The 16,710-nt window shown below is 38.4% G+C and overlaps 3 protein-coding genes across 3 annotated transcripts in view; all 3 read left to right on the plus strand.

Moving 5' to 3' along the window:
- LOC311275948 (leukocyte elastase inhibitor-like) overlaps positions 1-16,710 on the plus strand; it is a 174,873-nt gene that overhangs the window by 94,711 nt on the left and 63,452 nt on the right. The gene's annotated exons all lie outside the window — the stretch shown is intronic.
- LOC311275962 (leukocyte elastase inhibitor-like) lies at positions 996-3,346 on the plus strand. Its single transcript, XM_084385336.1, has 6 exons — positions 996-1,171; positions 1,756-1,917; positions 2,004-2,121; positions 2,343-2,485; positions 2,574-2,741; positions 2,854-3,346. The coding sequence occupies exons 1-6, from the start codon at positions 1,004-1,006 to the stop codon at positions 3,253-3,255; spliced, it is 1,161 nt and encodes a 386-aa protein (XP_084241462.1). The 5' UTR covers positions 996-1,003; the 3' UTR covers positions 3,256-3,346.
- LOC311275961 (leukocyte elastase inhibitor-like) lies at positions 12,858-15,352 on the plus strand. Its single transcript, XM_084385335.1, has 6 exons — positions 12,858-13,033; positions 13,618-13,779; positions 13,866-13,983; positions 14,205-14,347; positions 14,436-14,603; positions 14,716-15,352. The coding sequence occupies exons 1-6, from the start codon at positions 12,866-12,868 to the stop codon at positions 15,082-15,084; spliced, it is 1,128 nt and encodes a 375-aa protein (XP_084241461.1). The 5' UTR covers positions 12,858-12,865; the 3' UTR covers positions 15,085-15,352.

Consider the following 16,710-nt stretch of genomic DNA (forward strand, 5'->3'; position numbering starts at 1 on the left):
TAACAAAAATATTAGCCTATCTTAGAATGTTTTGCTAACCATTAAGATATTAACATGTTATTTGTGAATGATCTCTGGACGTTTAAAACGTCCAGTTTTAAATGTTTTTAAAAAGTTTTTTTTTTTTTTTTTTTTGGTAGAGCATACATTCTATTTTATAATTTTGTAAACATTACCGGAACATTACTTTGGAATGTTCACTGAACTTTCTGAAACACGTAGTAGGCTAACATTTAAAAAAATTCAAACTAATGTCCAAAACTGTTTCAGAAAAAAACGTTCTATGAATGATGTTTAAGTACTAATGTTTTTGTGACTTCCGTCTTTTGGGAATATTATTAAAGACCATATAGCCTACTTTGAACAGTTCGATTAACCCTACTTAAAGAATGTTTTTGTTTATAACTTTAAGAGAAACCTGGTCAAAGAACGTTCTCTGTTAGTATTACACTCTGACAGCTTGATATCTGTATAAAATGTGTCTATTACAGAACTAAAAATGAAAGGAAATTACAGATGTTGCATCCATGTTATTGGCAACAATTAGCCTGGAACGCCAATATTTGCTTTTGTTTCTGTGGATCGCGGATCTACATTCCTTTCGACATTCAAAGCGACGAGTTTCACCTGTCAAACAAGCCTTTAGTTTTACAGAAGGGCTGGATTAGTTTAGAGGACGGGCTCTTCAGGGCGAGGTAACGTTTATAAGAATGACACTCAGCAGATCATTCATTCACCTCCGACACACGGAGAAACTTCATTGTTCCTGCTGAATACTCTAGGTAATGCTTTTTATTTAACTTCTCTGTTGGTTAGAATAATGATGCAAACTGTTTAACTACTGTTCTGATCTGAAAACTGATGTCATTTGAGAGATAAAGCATTGATTGACTGTTTCTTCCTTGTGACAACTGAACTGAGCAATGCTGTGTTTGGGATTTAATTATTTTCACATTGTTATGCTGATCATCTCTATCTCTCTCTTACTTTCTAGCTTGTGAAAATGGAGCCTTTGACTGCAGCAAACACACAGTTCTCCCTCAACCTGTTCAAGAAGATCAGCGGAGGAAACGCATCAGGAAATGTGTTCTTCTCTCCTGTCAGCATCTCCTCGGCTCTGGCCATGGTGTCGCTCGGTGCAAGAGGAAACACAGCAGATCAGATGATTAAGGTGATCTCACACAATATACTTTTAAAAGTGGGTGACGAGAGAGTAGACTGAGACAGAGGGACAAGAGAAATTCCTTAAATGATTGCATAATAATTTAATGTTTAACAAGTTATTTTTTTCCCTAGAAATAATGTTTAATTATTTCCTGGCCTGTTTAATTCAAAAAATGAAATCAGATTTTAAAAATGATCCATAAAATGATCCCATGATGGGAAGGTTCTATACTGATGGAAACCTATATATTCTATATAGAACCTTTTCTTCTAAGAGTGATTATATTCCAAGTTTCTATATTTCCAAGAACTTACATTCAGAGAAATACAACATTAAACAGTGAGCAACAGTACATTTAAAAGTTCATTCACAGACGGTAAATTGTGTTTCCAGACTGAGACCCAATATTTGTAATTTGAGTTCCAACATTGTATAAACAGTAAAGTGCCAACTATTATAATCACTCTTTTCTAGTGCATTTTTATTTTTTTATTCATTCTAATGGGTATTTAAGTAGTGCATTCACGCTATTGAAGTTATCAAAATAGTGAGGTTATCTTTATTAATTCTACCATAATAATGCTGTGTAGGTCCTGGGCTTTAACAATCCTCCAGTAACCGAACAAAAACCTGAGGATCAAATTCATTCCAGCTTCAAAAAGTTCATGAGTGATCTGAACAAACCAGGAGTCCCGTATGTGTTGAGTCTCGCCAACCGTCTCTACGGAGACCAATCCTACCAGTTTGTTGAGGTAAGACTCGGTTTATTCACTGGAGGTTCTGGAAATGTTCTCAACTCTAATATCACTTCCACCTCAATTGATTTGCTGTATTACAGAAATACCTCGATGACGCAAAAAGCTACTATGAAGCCGGACTGGAGAAGGTGGACTTCATGAACCAATCAGAGGCTGCTCGTGTCAACATCAACCAATGGGTGGAGACAAAAACACAAGGTGAAATCCAGCATAAACTTATTCTCAATTATAAACTTACTTTAAACTCTTACAAATAAAAGTTATTTCATGTTTTTTGCAGCACTTTAGGTTCAGCAAAAATGTCTTTTCAAGGGCCATGTTTGGCTTCATGGGTTCTTGAGTTGAGCTTTATAGTAACAATATTAAACCAACCAGTTCAAATCACTGCTCAAAGTGAACAATGTCCATTTGTATTTTAGAGAAGATCAAGGACTTGATGCCACAGGGAGCCATCGATGAGAGGACGAAACTGGTCTTGGTGAACGCCATCTACTTCAAAGAAAACTGGGAGAAGAAATTCCCAAAGGAAGCCACCAGAGATGAGCAGTTTAAGCTGAGCAAGGTGAGATTTCATGCTCTTTTTACTAATATTTGTAACAGTCATGATGAAATCTGAGGGGTTATAATGTGTTTCCATTGATGCTTGGCAGAATAAAATTGAACCAGTAAAGATGATGTATCAAAAGGCAAAGTTTCCTCTGGCCTACATCCCAGAGATCAAAAGTCTGGTTCTGGAGCTGCCGTATGACGGGAAGAATCTCAGTATGTTGATCATCCTTCCTAACGAGATGGAAGACGACACCACTGGCCTCCAGAAGGTGATTTGAATGCTTAATTAGCCAGCCGTGACCAGTCAGATGTTTACTTGTGGAGCAGTTTTCATTTTGACTATTTCAACTATTTCTCTGACATGTCTCTCTTATTATCCAGATTGAAAAGGCACTGACCTACGAGAAGCTCATGGAATGGACCAAACCAGAAATCATGAGTCAAGAAGAGGTTGAAGTGTCTCTGCCCAGATTCAAGATGGAGGAAACCTATGACATGAAGAGTCTTCTGATCAGCATGGGAATGGAGGATGTTTTTGACCCGCAGAAGGTGAATCTTTCAGGCATGTCCTCCAACAATGACCTGGTGATGTCGAACGTGTTCCATAAAGCCTTTGTTGAAGTCAACGAGGAAGGAACCGAAGCGGCTGCAGCCACTGGCGTCGTAATGATGGACTGTTTGATCATCCGGCACATCTTTAACGCAGACCATCCTTTCCTATTCTTCATCCGACACAATCCAACCAAGAGCATTTTGTTTTATGGACGCTTCTGCTCTCCATGAGTGAGTCCCGCTGGATGAGACGCTTCCAGCTAGTTTAGGTGATGATCTGGTTAAAATGAGTAGGAGAGACTCAGGACAACTATTGCAATTTACAGGATACAGTTTTGGACGGGTCTCTTCATGTTACTGTATTTATAATCAAATATATCTGTTTACATGAACATTTGTGTTGTTTCTTGCACTACATGAGGCTCTGTTATACAAGTCAAATAATGTGTGTGCATTAACTGTAACTGTTTATTAAACATAAATTAAACAAATCTTCAGTAAAACCTGCTTTGTTTGAGTTTTTATTGTAATAGAAACCGCTGTCACAAATAAACTGTAGTCAAACTGGTGCCAATGAAACTTAAAGAAAACTGGTTTCTGAAAAGGTGTTGAGGGGGAAACACGGAAAGAGGAAAGTAAACTAACACTTTAATTAGTAAAATAAGTTATTTTTATGAATGTCAAATCAGGGTGTATACTATATATATATATATATATATATATATATATATATAGTTTTATGGTGCTTAAAGGTGCATTGCGCAACATTTCATGTTAAAAATACCTGTTTTTCTAACCCATACATGCTTAAAAAATTGCCTGATGGGCTGAATGAGCCCTTCTATGATCACTGCGATTGCCTCTATAATCCTGTACAGTAAAATAAATAAGAGGGATTCGGGTCGGAATCGACTGGGCGTGACGTCATGCGCGTTCACGCTCACCTGGCTATGTCTGGCAGGTTTGTGTATTCGCCGCCATTATCCGCATCAGTGAAGACAACTCAAGCGACTTTTGCAAAAGTAGAAGATGGATTCAAAGAGACCGGCTTCTAGTTCATCCCAAACCCCAACGTAACCGCGTGCACAACTCTGGTTGCAGTTTCGCGTGTCGCCAGAAGGGTAGTTCTGCAAAAACTCAGAGACTTGCGCAATGCACCTTTAATTTAACCCCTTGTTTGGGTATTAAATATAGACACCTTCTACCTTATTTTGTTTATTCTCAGGTTAGGTAAAGTCAGTCGAATTCGTTCTAAACAGTAAGTATATAAATTTCCATACTTACAATCTAGTCGAAAGACTGCTTCGTGGTTTAGTTCAGCTCAATATTTTGTAAAACAGAGACTTAAGGCAGGCGAGCTTCTTACTTTCAATTATATGTATTTTTTATTAAATACAGGTTAATTAGTTTACATAAACGGTACTAATATATAAAATAAAAATAAATCAAAATCAAATAATTTACAAGCTTTCATCTTCATGAGGCGCAATGGCAAGGCATCTAACACCGGAGAGGCCGTCCTTGGTGAATCAGCGTCTGACTGAACATTTTCATACCAGCTCTTTTAAAGTCCATCAACTTTTGGACATCTTCAGAAATCTCCTCCTGGAAACTCCCTAAAACTTGTTCATTGGTCATCCTCTCCTGGAAACCCCCTAGGACTTGGTTATAAAGCCTTTGTCTCTCCATCCTCCTTCTTCTGGACCTTTTCTTCATCGCTGTATCTTCTGTGTCTCGTCCGCAACACATAGACGGTAATGATTGCATTTTTCTTCTTTCTTTGGTAAAGCTCTTTCTAATACATTTTCAATTTCTCTCTACTCTGCCATATGCTTAATAAATGCTTACAACATTCAGTGTGGTCTGTTTTTCTTTATAAACCATCTTCTCAATAAATGACTTTACAAACAACAGTTGTGGTGTCTTTTCTTAATGACAATTTCTTAATAAACATGTTTATAAAAACAAGTCTCAGTGTCTTTTCTAATGAACCAGATTCAAGGGTTTCTTATAAAAACCTTATAAAGTGTTTTTCTTATACAACACTTTTCTTACACAAAGTTACAGTTATACTTAATACCCTATTAGAAGCCTATTTATTATGAGGCATAAAAGAACAAATTGCATGTTTCACACAACAATATATATGTATATATATCATTCAATAAAATCTTTTATTGGCTAAAATTTTGTCTTTGTATTTTTAACATTTGAGATTCCTGTTTCATAATACTACTGTATAAAAGTTGCTAAAAAACATCAACCATAGGCAGTTTAATGATGGTAGGGTATCAGTCAATGAAAAACCCTCAGTCAGTCACGTTCTACATTACATCAGACTGAACTAACGTATTGGAATCTCACCTGAGAGCCCAGTTACCTTCGAGTGGTACAAAACAAGCCAATGCACAATGGCGAGAGATTATGGAGCCGAGTGGACAAGTTTGACTCTGCTACAATCATTAGTTCGAGTATCTGCAGAACAAGAGGGAAGCTGTTTCAGTGTTGGATTGATGGCATGTTTCAGTGGAGGTTGCACATCTGAAAGAGCATTCCTTTGCACAGATATGTGCAGCAACTGTCCCCCTAGATGGTTCGACAGTGAAAGTGCACTTTTCCCTAAAAGAGCAAGCGGACGGCGAGCGTCTTTTTTAAGACTCCTCTCCATCCGTGCATTTCTGGATGCAGTTGCTTCTCAGGAACGGGGTACCACGTGGCACCAATGTCCAGACCTCTGGAACCTCCACGTGTGGTCTTTGGATGGGACGCGGAGGACTTAAGTGGCCAACCTCCAGTGGTAGCTGACACTATCACTGAGCTAAAGCCCCCTCTACAAATCGCTTACGCTTTGACGTGGCACCTCTTCATTGATTGGTGTTCTTCCTGTCAATGTCATGCTTTCTTTCTTGCAAGACGGGTTGGAGCGAAGCTTGTCTCCCTCCACCCTGAAAGTGTGTGTTGCAACTATCCATGATGCAGTGCACGGTAAGTCTCTGGGGAAACTTGACTTGATCATCAGGTTCCTGAGAAGTGCCAGGAGATTGAATCCTCCTCAGCCACGCCTCATCCCCTCTTGGGACCTCTCTCTGGTCTTAACGGCCCTACTGAGAGCACATTTTGAGCCTCACACACACATTCTCACAAACTCACACAAAAGTAGACTGAGACAGAGGAACCAGGAAGCAAGTTGACACGACGAGTGCATGCGTTCCAGATTTTAAAGGGGTCATGAACTGCATTGTTTTATTTATTTATTTTTATGTTTCCGATGGTGCACTTATGATGTTAGCATGATTTGTACACCAAAAATTGTCACAATTTATAAATAAAAGGCATTTTGCTGCTCACTCCTTAGGAGTATTACCACCACCTACTGGATAGCCTACATGGGTGATGCATCTGGGTTTTTTTGGTGTTTTTTTTAGATGAAGATGTAATGCCCCGCGCACCCTCTGCTGGCGCTGTATGTTCAGCTAAAAAAAAAAAAAAAAACATACATGCGCATACATATACACACACACACACTTTACAACAATCATAAATTTTTGCACATTTCGTTTTTAATTGCACATTTAATACATTAATTCTTCAGTACTGAGTCCTTGTAAAGTCCATAACACAGTGTCAGTACATGTGAAGTGAGAAATATGTGGTGTGTCAATGTGATACGTGTAATAAGTCCATGTCTGTGTTAAATCGTCGCAGTGCATTAATAAAGGAATCAGTATCCAATGATTGTACCACTTCGATATGAATAGCACGAATGGCTAGGCATGTGAAGATAACCCCGTATCTCTTCACAATACTTCTTCTGCTCTTAATTTCAAAGGGTCCAAAACAGTCAACTCCGACGTACGTAAATGTAGGTTTATCTGGAGAAACTCTATTCAGAGGTAGGTTTGCCATCTGTTGATGCCCTGGAGCTGCTTGCAAACGCTTGCAGATCACACACTTGGACAATATCTTCCTTATGGCTAAACTGGCACCAGGTATCCAGTACCTCTGATGCAACCTTGATAGCATATAGTTTCGACCACCATGACCCACCTCTTGATGTATATGTTTAAGAATGATGTCTGAGATGTGAAAATCCTTAGCAAGTATAGCGGGATGTTTTGTCTCTTCAGGCATAACCGCCCTACTCAAACGTCCGCCAACTCTTAAAACACCATCTTCAAGGATAGGATTGAGCTTATAAATGTGACTGTTCTTTTTCACATTTTTTCCCTTTTACAAGCTTGAGAGTTCATCAGAGTATCTTTTTCTTTGGCAGTAACGAATTACCTCTAATTCAGCTTTCTTTAGCTCTACCACAGAAAGCTCACTTCTGCCACATTGTGCCTTGATTTTCTCCATTTCCTCTTTTAAATGTTGTCTTTGTTGGTTTTCGTCCATGCAAGATTGTATTAAAGACATACTCAGTGATTTTGTCTTCTGACTTCCTCTTTAAAAGGGTCCAAGAGGAGAAATACTGAATGAAGTATGTTGTAACATCCATATTCTCTTCTATTTGTACAGCATTGACTGTGACACTTGCTTTTATCTCTGGATCATCTGGTGAACATTCCCCCTGGTCAATAGGATTAACTGGCCACTCCTGTTCAGGTAAAAGAAGAAACTGAGGTCCAAACACCCAATTCTTGTTCCTCAGGAATGTTTCCACTCTCAACCCTCTAGAACAGGGTTTCTCAGGTCCAACTCGGTCCTGGAGCTGCACAGTTCTAATCTCCACAATGAGTCCATTTGACTTGCCAGTGTTGCAGCAATCTCCATTCACAACTCAAAATCCTCTTAAGTTCTGTTCCTTTTCTTCAATTGCATGTTTTTCCTTCGTTAAATTTTGACGTACCAACAAAGCCGCAATATCAGCCTCTGCCTTAATGCGGGCCGAAGAAGTTGTTGATGTAGTTGAACGTCTTGTGGCAGAGCTACGTGGACTTGATCCTTTACTTCCAACATTAGAAACACTGTCACTTGGGTTTATATCGTCTTGATTATGCATGGAAACTTGAGACATATTCTGTTCATTTGAAGGGCATTCAACTGTTTTCGACTGTTGATCCTGGTTATCATCACTTGATATCTCAATTCCATTTATCCATTGCTTTGTCTCTTTTATAAATGCATCACTGGGTTTATAAATGCTTGAGAACCACTCATTTTGTTTGATCTGTTCATCACTAGGCAATAATGGGATCACTGAATCATGAAGCTTGACTGTCTCTTTAAAAGTTTGCACCAAAGTTTCAAGTTCAGACTGTACAGCTGAAATGTTCTCATTTTTCAGCATGAGTTCTTTGATGACTGGTATAGAACTTTTAATCACATTTACATTTCTTTTTCGTTCTTTCTGAAGTTGCTCAAGTTTATAAGTCAAAGCCTTTGCTGTGAGTTGAACTTTTCTTTTACATTTGTCCTGTTCAGGTTCAACATCCGCACCCGTTTCAATCTCACTCATGATTGAAGTACGCACACCTCAGCGCGTCTAAATACGGCACGCTTCCCACAACAAGCAAACACAATCCAAAACAACCCATATCATCGGATATGTCTCACAACTCCAATAGATTCACAAAAGCCCAATCTAAACAATAATTCACTAAACACACCAACAGCGCTGCTTCAATCGTAAACAAACTGCTAAACCTTTTCAAATCATTCAGCGAACACAAGCAAAGACGTAACAAACCAATGTCCTACCGGTTCAACAGCATCAAACTTATCCGAAGATGTCGGTCCTGTTGCTTTGAACATCCAATTGTGCAATGATTGTTAGCAGCAAACATATCCAAAGATGTCGGTCCTGTTGCTTTGAAAGTCCAATGTGCAATAATCCTTCTGATTAAAACAAGCGAGAGCAGAGCGAATCTCCATCAGTCAGCGCTGCGCTTCCTTTCCGTCCGGTCAAAGCATGAGGGCCTCTTCCTTGAATCCAAAGTCGACGCGTTCACGTTCACGAATAAACAATTTTGTTGACTAACTTGTAGCAGCACATAAAAACAATCCAAAAACAGCTAAAGAGCTTATGCTGCGTTCCAGGCAGGGTTTTGAGCACGTAAATCACGACTTCAAACCACGACTCACGACTTCGTAGCGTCCCAGGCCAGTCACGCCAAACTACCTGAGCGCAAGGAATTGCGGTAGCTAGATGTAAACAAACCAGCATGGCGGACCTTATGGGGCTTATGCACATTTTTAATAATTTCTGTCGCCTTGGTGCTTACTCCTTGTTTATTTATTATTATTATATTATTATTAATTTGACTGCAACATTATATTGTCCTAAAGTGTATTCTCACCGTGTACCGCCTGCAGAAACACTGCATCCGTAGGGGCTGCCATTGTTGTTTTGTATGGTTCGAGTTTGACTGTCGTTCCAGTGCACTTTCACGGGTATAAGGTTGGAAAAACACGGGTTACAGGTTGCCTGGAACGCACCATTAGTGCAGGAAAAGCTTCTGTGACACGTTTATCCTTGAAGCTTGCATGTTGTTTTATTTTGTATAGGTTTGCACAGTCAACAAAATATGTGCTCCAGCACTCATCCCATTCTTCTATGTGAACACACACACACAACAGGTGTTTTAACCCCACTTAATTAATGACACTCCCATTATCAGTTGGTCACATGACTTTCCAATTACATGGCTCCACTGGTTGTTGATCATCATATTTGTTACATTTAAAAAATACATGCTCTGCTGTTTCTAAAACATGACATTCATCACACATACCATTTTCATGCTTCCCCATTATTTATTGCAAGTGTTGAGTTCAATCCTGTGTGCTTTTTCCTACCCTGATGTTAGCCTCTGATTTGAACGCTCTGTTTGAAGGGGCGTGTCTGCTGTGAGACTTCAGTGTAAACGCCAACAGCTGAGTATTACATGTGGGACTCTATCGTAAACGTTTCGCACGTTTTTACTATTACAGCTCTCAAGCTATAATCATGTTGTTTGTTGGTTATAGCATTATATTTCGATAGCCTATATAGCCAGAGATGGCAAACGTGCACACATCCTTCACTCAAGCAAAAGTACAGATACTCATGTTTAAAAAGACTCTGGTAAAAGTTGAAGTACACTACACTTTTTCACTCAAGGTAAAGTAAAAAAAAATATGGCCTCTACTTAAGTAAAAAGTAGCCATTGCTACTACCTGTTTTAGTGTCGCGCTGGACCTCACATCCTATTGATGCTTTAATACAAAAGAACTTACAAATCTAATTTTGTTAGCTAATGAATGTATCCAGGCTGAGCAACTACCATGTAATACACAAGCAGAGAAAAGACTAAGCTGATGGAGTTATACTGTAAATTCTATTTAAGTACAAACAGAAAGAAAATTAGAATGCAAGCATAATTTACACTTCACCTGATTTACTGGTTTTACAGCATATGGAAACTATCTGACTCAACCTGTCAGGTTTCAGATGACCGCTTAATAGAGAAATGAACAGCAGAGAACACATTTCCATTAAAAAAAAAGGAAAGTATTTACTTAAATCAGTATGCTCAAATTGGCAACATGGACTATTCACTGGCCTAAACAATTTGTCCTAAAGACTGAATATTAATGTGTGTGTCATCAGCACCAGCAACATGTGGCAACATCCCTTATACAAACACTGAGAAACAAAATTGTTGGGAAAAATCCTTAGCCGCTCCTAAATCTGAACCCCTGCGAATCCCTTCAAAAACTGGGCATTAACTGTCAAACACAACCTTTAAGTGCTTTCTTAAATTCAACGGCGAATTCTTGAAAGCCAGCACTTTGTGCTTTTTAGGTTGACACAATTAGCAATGCATTCGCCAGGAATCCTTTTTAACGTAGACAATTACATAATCTCTCTCATATATGACCATGCGTGATCAGGAATGTCTCTATTCTCAGTCATGTCGACATCTTTAACTCCCTCAGTCTCATCCATAACGTTAGCTATTCTTCTTGTTGTCTTCTGCCTTGCTCCGTGGGAGCTTATAGCCTACGTCTGTGGTGCGTGATAGTCAAGAATATTATACACCAATGGGGGAGTCATGTTTTCTGTTGAAAAAGTCAAGTCAAGTCATCTTCATTTATATAGTGCTTTTAACAATGTAGAGTGTTTCAAAGCAGCTTTACAGAGATAAACGTATAATTTAAGGTAACAGAGATTGTTTTGGCTTTATAGCGGTTCTTTAATAAAGTTATTTTCCAGCTAAAGTTAGTTTAATTTGATTGATTCACTTCCGTCGCAACGGTCATTTGTTATTAAATTAGGGGCCGCTAAGACGACACCATTCTCTCTACACAGACTTTAAACACGAACCTGTGATATCAAACATCAAACACTAACCCAGTTAACAGGGAACGTTCTCAGAACTTTAGCTAACATTCTGTCAAGGTTCTGTTGCATGAACAGCTGTATTTACTGTAGAGATGCATGTATCCTTTGGGTTCGTCTGATTCAACTGATTAAATCTGATATTGTTGATGCAAACAGAAATGTCCAGAGGAAAAACCTGAGGACCAAATTCATTCCAGCTTCAGCAAGTTATAATCAGATTCAGTTAAAAATGCAGTCCAACTTGCTCTCCCCCAAGCATCATGGGAAATGGCATGATGAGGACACAGATTAACACTCCTTGGTTTATATCAAATTCTATTAAGTAAGATTGTAGATTATTACTGTCAAGTCAAGTCAAATCACCTTCATTTATATAGCGCTTTTAACCATATAGATTGATCTATAGAAATATAGAAAATCATTCAACATTCTGAAAATGAAAAAAATATTATTTTTGGGGGGCCGAGAAGTACTGTAAGAACCCCCAATGCATTTCAGCATTATTCCATCCAGCTAACAAAAATATTAGCCTATCTTAGAATGTTTTGCTAACCATTAAGATATTAACATGTTATTTGTGAATGATCTCTGGACGTTTAAAACGTCCAGTTTTAAATGTTTTTAAAAAGTTTTTTTTTTTTTTTTTTGGTAGAGCATACATTCTATTTTATAATTTTGTAAACATTACCGGAACATTACTTTGGAATGTTCACTGAACTTTCTGAAACACGTAGTAGGCTAACATTTAAAAAAATTCAAACTAATGTCCAAAACTGTTTCAGAAAAAAACGTTCTATGAATGATGTTTAAGTACTAATGTTTTTGTGACTTCCGTCTTTTGGGAATATTATTAAAGACCATATAGCCTACTTTGAACAGTTCGATTAACCCTACTTAAAGAATGTTTTTGTTTATAACTTTAAGAGAAACCTGGTCAAAGAACGTTCTCTGTTAGTATTACACTCTGACAGCTTGATATCTGTATAAAATGTGTCTATTACAGAACTAAAAATGAAAGGAAATTACAGATGTTGCATCCATGTTATTGGCAACAATTAGCCTGGAACGCCAATATTTGCTTTTGTTTCTGTGGATCGCGGATCTACATTCCTTTCGACATTCAAAGCGACGAGTTTCACCTGTCAAACAAGCCTTTAGTTTTACAGAAGGGCTGGATTAGTTTAGAGGACGGGCTCTTCAGGGCGAGGTAACGTTTATAAGAATGACACTCAGCAGATCATTCATTCACCTCCGACACACGGAGAAACTTCATTGTTCCTGCTGAATACTCTAGGTAATGCTTTTTATTTAACTTCTCTGTTGGTTAGAATAATGATGCAAACTGTTTAACTACTGTTCTGATCTGAAAACTGATGTCATTTGAGAGATAAAGCATTGATTGACTGTTTCTTCCTTGTGACAACTGAACTGAGCAATGCTGTGTTTGGGATTTAATTATTTTCACATTGTTATGCTGATCATCTCTCTCTCTCTCTTACTTTCTAGCTTGTGAAAATGGAGCCTTTGACTGCAGCAAACACACAGTTCTCCCTCAACCTGTTCAAGAAGATCAGCGGAGGAAACGCATCAGGAAATGTGTTCTTCTCTCCTGTCAGCATCTCCTCGGCTCTGGCCATGGTGTCGCTCGGTGCAAGAGGAAACACAGCAGATCAGATGATTAAGGTGATCTCACACAATATACTTTTAAAAGTGGGTGACGAGAGAGTAGACTGAGACAGAGGGACAAGAGAAATTCCTTAAATGATTGCATAATAATTTAATGTTTAACAAGTTATTTTTTTCCCTAGAAATAATGTTTAATTATTTCCTGGCCTGTTTAATTCAAAAAATGAAATCAGATTTTAAAAATGATCCATAAAATGATCCCATGATGGGAAGGTTCTATACTGATGGAAACCTATATATTCTATATAGAACCTTTTCTTCTAAGAGTGATTATATTCCAAGTTTCTATATTTCCAAGAACTTACATTCAGAGAAATACAACATTAAACAGTGAGCAACAGTACATTTAAAAGTTCATTCACAGACGGTAAATTGTGTTTCCAGACTGAGACCCAATATTTGTAATTTGAGTTCCAACATTGTATAAACAGTAAAGTGCCAACTATTATAATCACTCTTTTCTAGTGCATTTTTATTTTTTTATTCATTCTAATGGGTATTTAAGTAGTGCATTCACGCTATTGAAGTTATCAAAATAGTGAGGTTATCTTTATTAATTCTACCATAATAATGCTGTGTAGGTCCTGGGCTTTAACAATCCTCCAGTAACCGAACAAAAACCTGAGGATCAAATTCATTCCAGCTTCAAAAAGTTCATGAGTGATCTGAACAAACCAGGAGTCCCATATGTGTTGAGTCTCGCCAACCGTCTCTACGGAGACCAATCCTACCAGTTTGTTGAGGTAAGACTCGGTTTATTCACTGGAGGTTCTGGAAATGTTCTCAACTCTAATATCACTTCCACCTCAATCGGTTTGCTGTATTACAGAAATACCTCGATGACGCAAAAAGCTACTATGAAGCCGGACTGGAGAAGGTGGACTTCATGAACCAATCAGAGGCTGCTCGTGTCAACATCAACCAATGGGTGGAGACAAAAACACAAGGTGAAATCCAGCATAAACTTATTCTCAATTATAAACTTACTTTAAACTCTTACAAATAAAAGTTATTTCATGTTTTTTGCAGCACTTTAGGTTCAGCAAAAATGTCTTTTCAAGGGCCATGTTTGGCTTCATGGGTTCTTGAGTTGAGCTTTATAGTAACAATATTAAACCAACCAGTTCAAATCACTGCTCAAAGTGAACAATGTCCATTTGTATTTTAGAGAAGATCAAGGACTTGATGCCACAGGGAGCCATCGATGAGAGGACGAAACTGGTCTTTGTGAACGCCATCTACTTCAAAGAAAACTGGGAGAAGAAATTCCCAAAGGAAGCCACCAGAGATGAGCAGTTTAAGCTGAGCAAGGTGAGATTTCATGCTCTTTTTACTAATATTTGTAACAGTCATGATGAAATCTGAGGGGTTATAATGTGTTTCCATTGATGCTTGGCAGAATAAAATTGAACCAGTAAAGATGATGTATCAAAAGGCAAAGTTTCCTCTGGCCTACATCCCAGAGATCAAAAGTCTGGTTCTGGAGCTGCCGTATGACGGGAAGAATCTCAGTATGTTGATCATCCTTCCTAACGAGATGGAAGACGACACCACTGGCCTCCAGAAGGTGATTTGAATGCTTAATTAGCCAGCCGTGACCAGTCAGATGTTTACTTGTGGAGCAGTTTTCATTTTGACTATTTCAACTATTTCTCTGACATGTCTCTCTTATTATCCAGATTGAAAAGGCACTGACCTACGAGAAGCTCATGGAATGGACCAAACCAGAAATCATGAGTCAAGAAGAGGTTGAAGTGTCTCTGCCCAGTCTTCTGATCAGCATGGGAATGGAGGATGTTTTTGACCCGCAGAAGGTGAATCTTTCAGGCATGTCCTCCAACAATGACCTGGTGGTGTCGAACGTGTTCCATAAAGCCTTTGTTGAAGTCAACGAGGAAGGAACCGAAGCGGCTGCAGCCACTGGCGTCGTAATGATGGACTGTTTGATCATCCGGCACGTCTTTAACGCAGACCATCCTTTCCTATTCTTCATCCGACACAATCCAACCAAGAGCATTTTGTTTTATGGACGCTTCTGCTCTCCATGAGTGAGTCCCGCTGGATGAGACGCTTCCAGCTAGTTTAGGTGATGATCTGGTTAAAATGAGTAGGAGAGACTCAGGACAACTATTGCAATTTACAGGATACAGTTTTGGACGGGTCTCTTCATGTTACTGTATTTATAATCAAATATATCTGTTTACATGAACATTTGTGTTGTTTCTTGCACTACATGAGGCTCTGTTATACAAGTCAAATAATGTGTGTGCATTAACTGTAACTGTTTATTAAACATAAATTAAACAAATCTTCAGTAAAACCTGCTTTGTTTGAGTTTTTATTGTAATAGAAACCGCTGTCACAAATAAACTGTAGTCAAACTGGTGCCAATGAAACTTAAAGAAAACTGGTTTCTGAAAAGGTGTTGAGGGGGAAACACGGAAAGAGGAAAGTAAACTAACACTTTAATTAGTAAAATAAGTTATTTTTATGAATGTCAAATCAGGGTGTATACTATATATATATATATATATATATATATATATATAGTTTTATGGTGCTTAAAGGTGCATTGCGCAACATTTCATGTTAAAAATACCTGTTTTTCTAACCCATACATGCTTAAAAAATTGCCTGATGGGCTGAATGAGCCCTTCTATGATCACTGCGATTGCCTCTATAATCCTGTACAGTAAAATAAATAAGAGGGATTCGGGTCGGAATCGACTGGGCGTGACGTCATGCGCGTTCACGCTCACCTGGCTATGTCTGGCAGGTTTGTGTATTCGCCGCCATTATCCGCATCAGTGAAGACAACTCAAGCGACTTTTGCAAAAGTAGAAGATGGATTCAAAGAGACCGGCTTCTAGTTCATCCCAAACCCCAACGTAACCGCGTGCACAACTCTGGTTGCAGTTTCGCGTGTCGCCAGAAGGGTAGTTCTGCAAAAACTCAGAGACTTGCGCAATGCACCTTTAATTTAACCCCTTGTTTGGGTATTAAATATAGACACCTTCTACCTTATTTTGTTTATTCTCAGGTTAGGTAAAGTCAGTCGAATTCGTTCTAAACAGTAAGTATATAAATTTCCATACTTACAATCCAGTCGAAAGACTGCTTCGTGGTTTAGTTCAGCTCAATATTTTGTAAAACAGAGACTTAAGGCAGGCGAGCTTCTTACTTTCAATTATATGTATTTTTTATTAAATACAGGTTAATTAGTTTACATAAACGGTACTAATATATAAAATAAAAATAAATCAAAATCAAATAATTTACAAGCTTTCATCTTCATGAGGCGCAATGGCAAGGCATCTAACACCGGAGAGGCCGTCCTTGGTGAATCAGCGTCTGACTGAACATTTTCATACCAGCTCTTTTAAAGTCCATCAACTTTTGGACATCTTCAGAAATCTCCTCCTGGAAACTCCCTAAAACTTGTTCATTGGTCATCCTCTCCTGGAAACCCCCTAGGACTTGGTTATAAAGCCTTTGTCTCTCCATCCTCCTTCTTCTGGACCTTTTCTTCATCGCTGTATCTTCTGTGTCTCGTCCGCAACACATAGACGGTAATGATTGCATTTTTCTTCTTTCTTTGGTAAAGCTCTTTCTAATACATTTTCAATTTCTCTCTACTCTGCCATATGCTTAATAAATGCTTACAACATTCAGTG

This window comes from Rutilus rutilus (genome assembly GCF_951802725.1).
Source record: "Rutilus rutilus genome assembly, chromosome: 17".
In the NCBI taxonomy this organism is placed as follows: Eukaryota; Metazoa; Chordata; class Actinopteri; order Cypriniformes; family Leuciscidae; genus Rutilus; species Rutilus rutilus.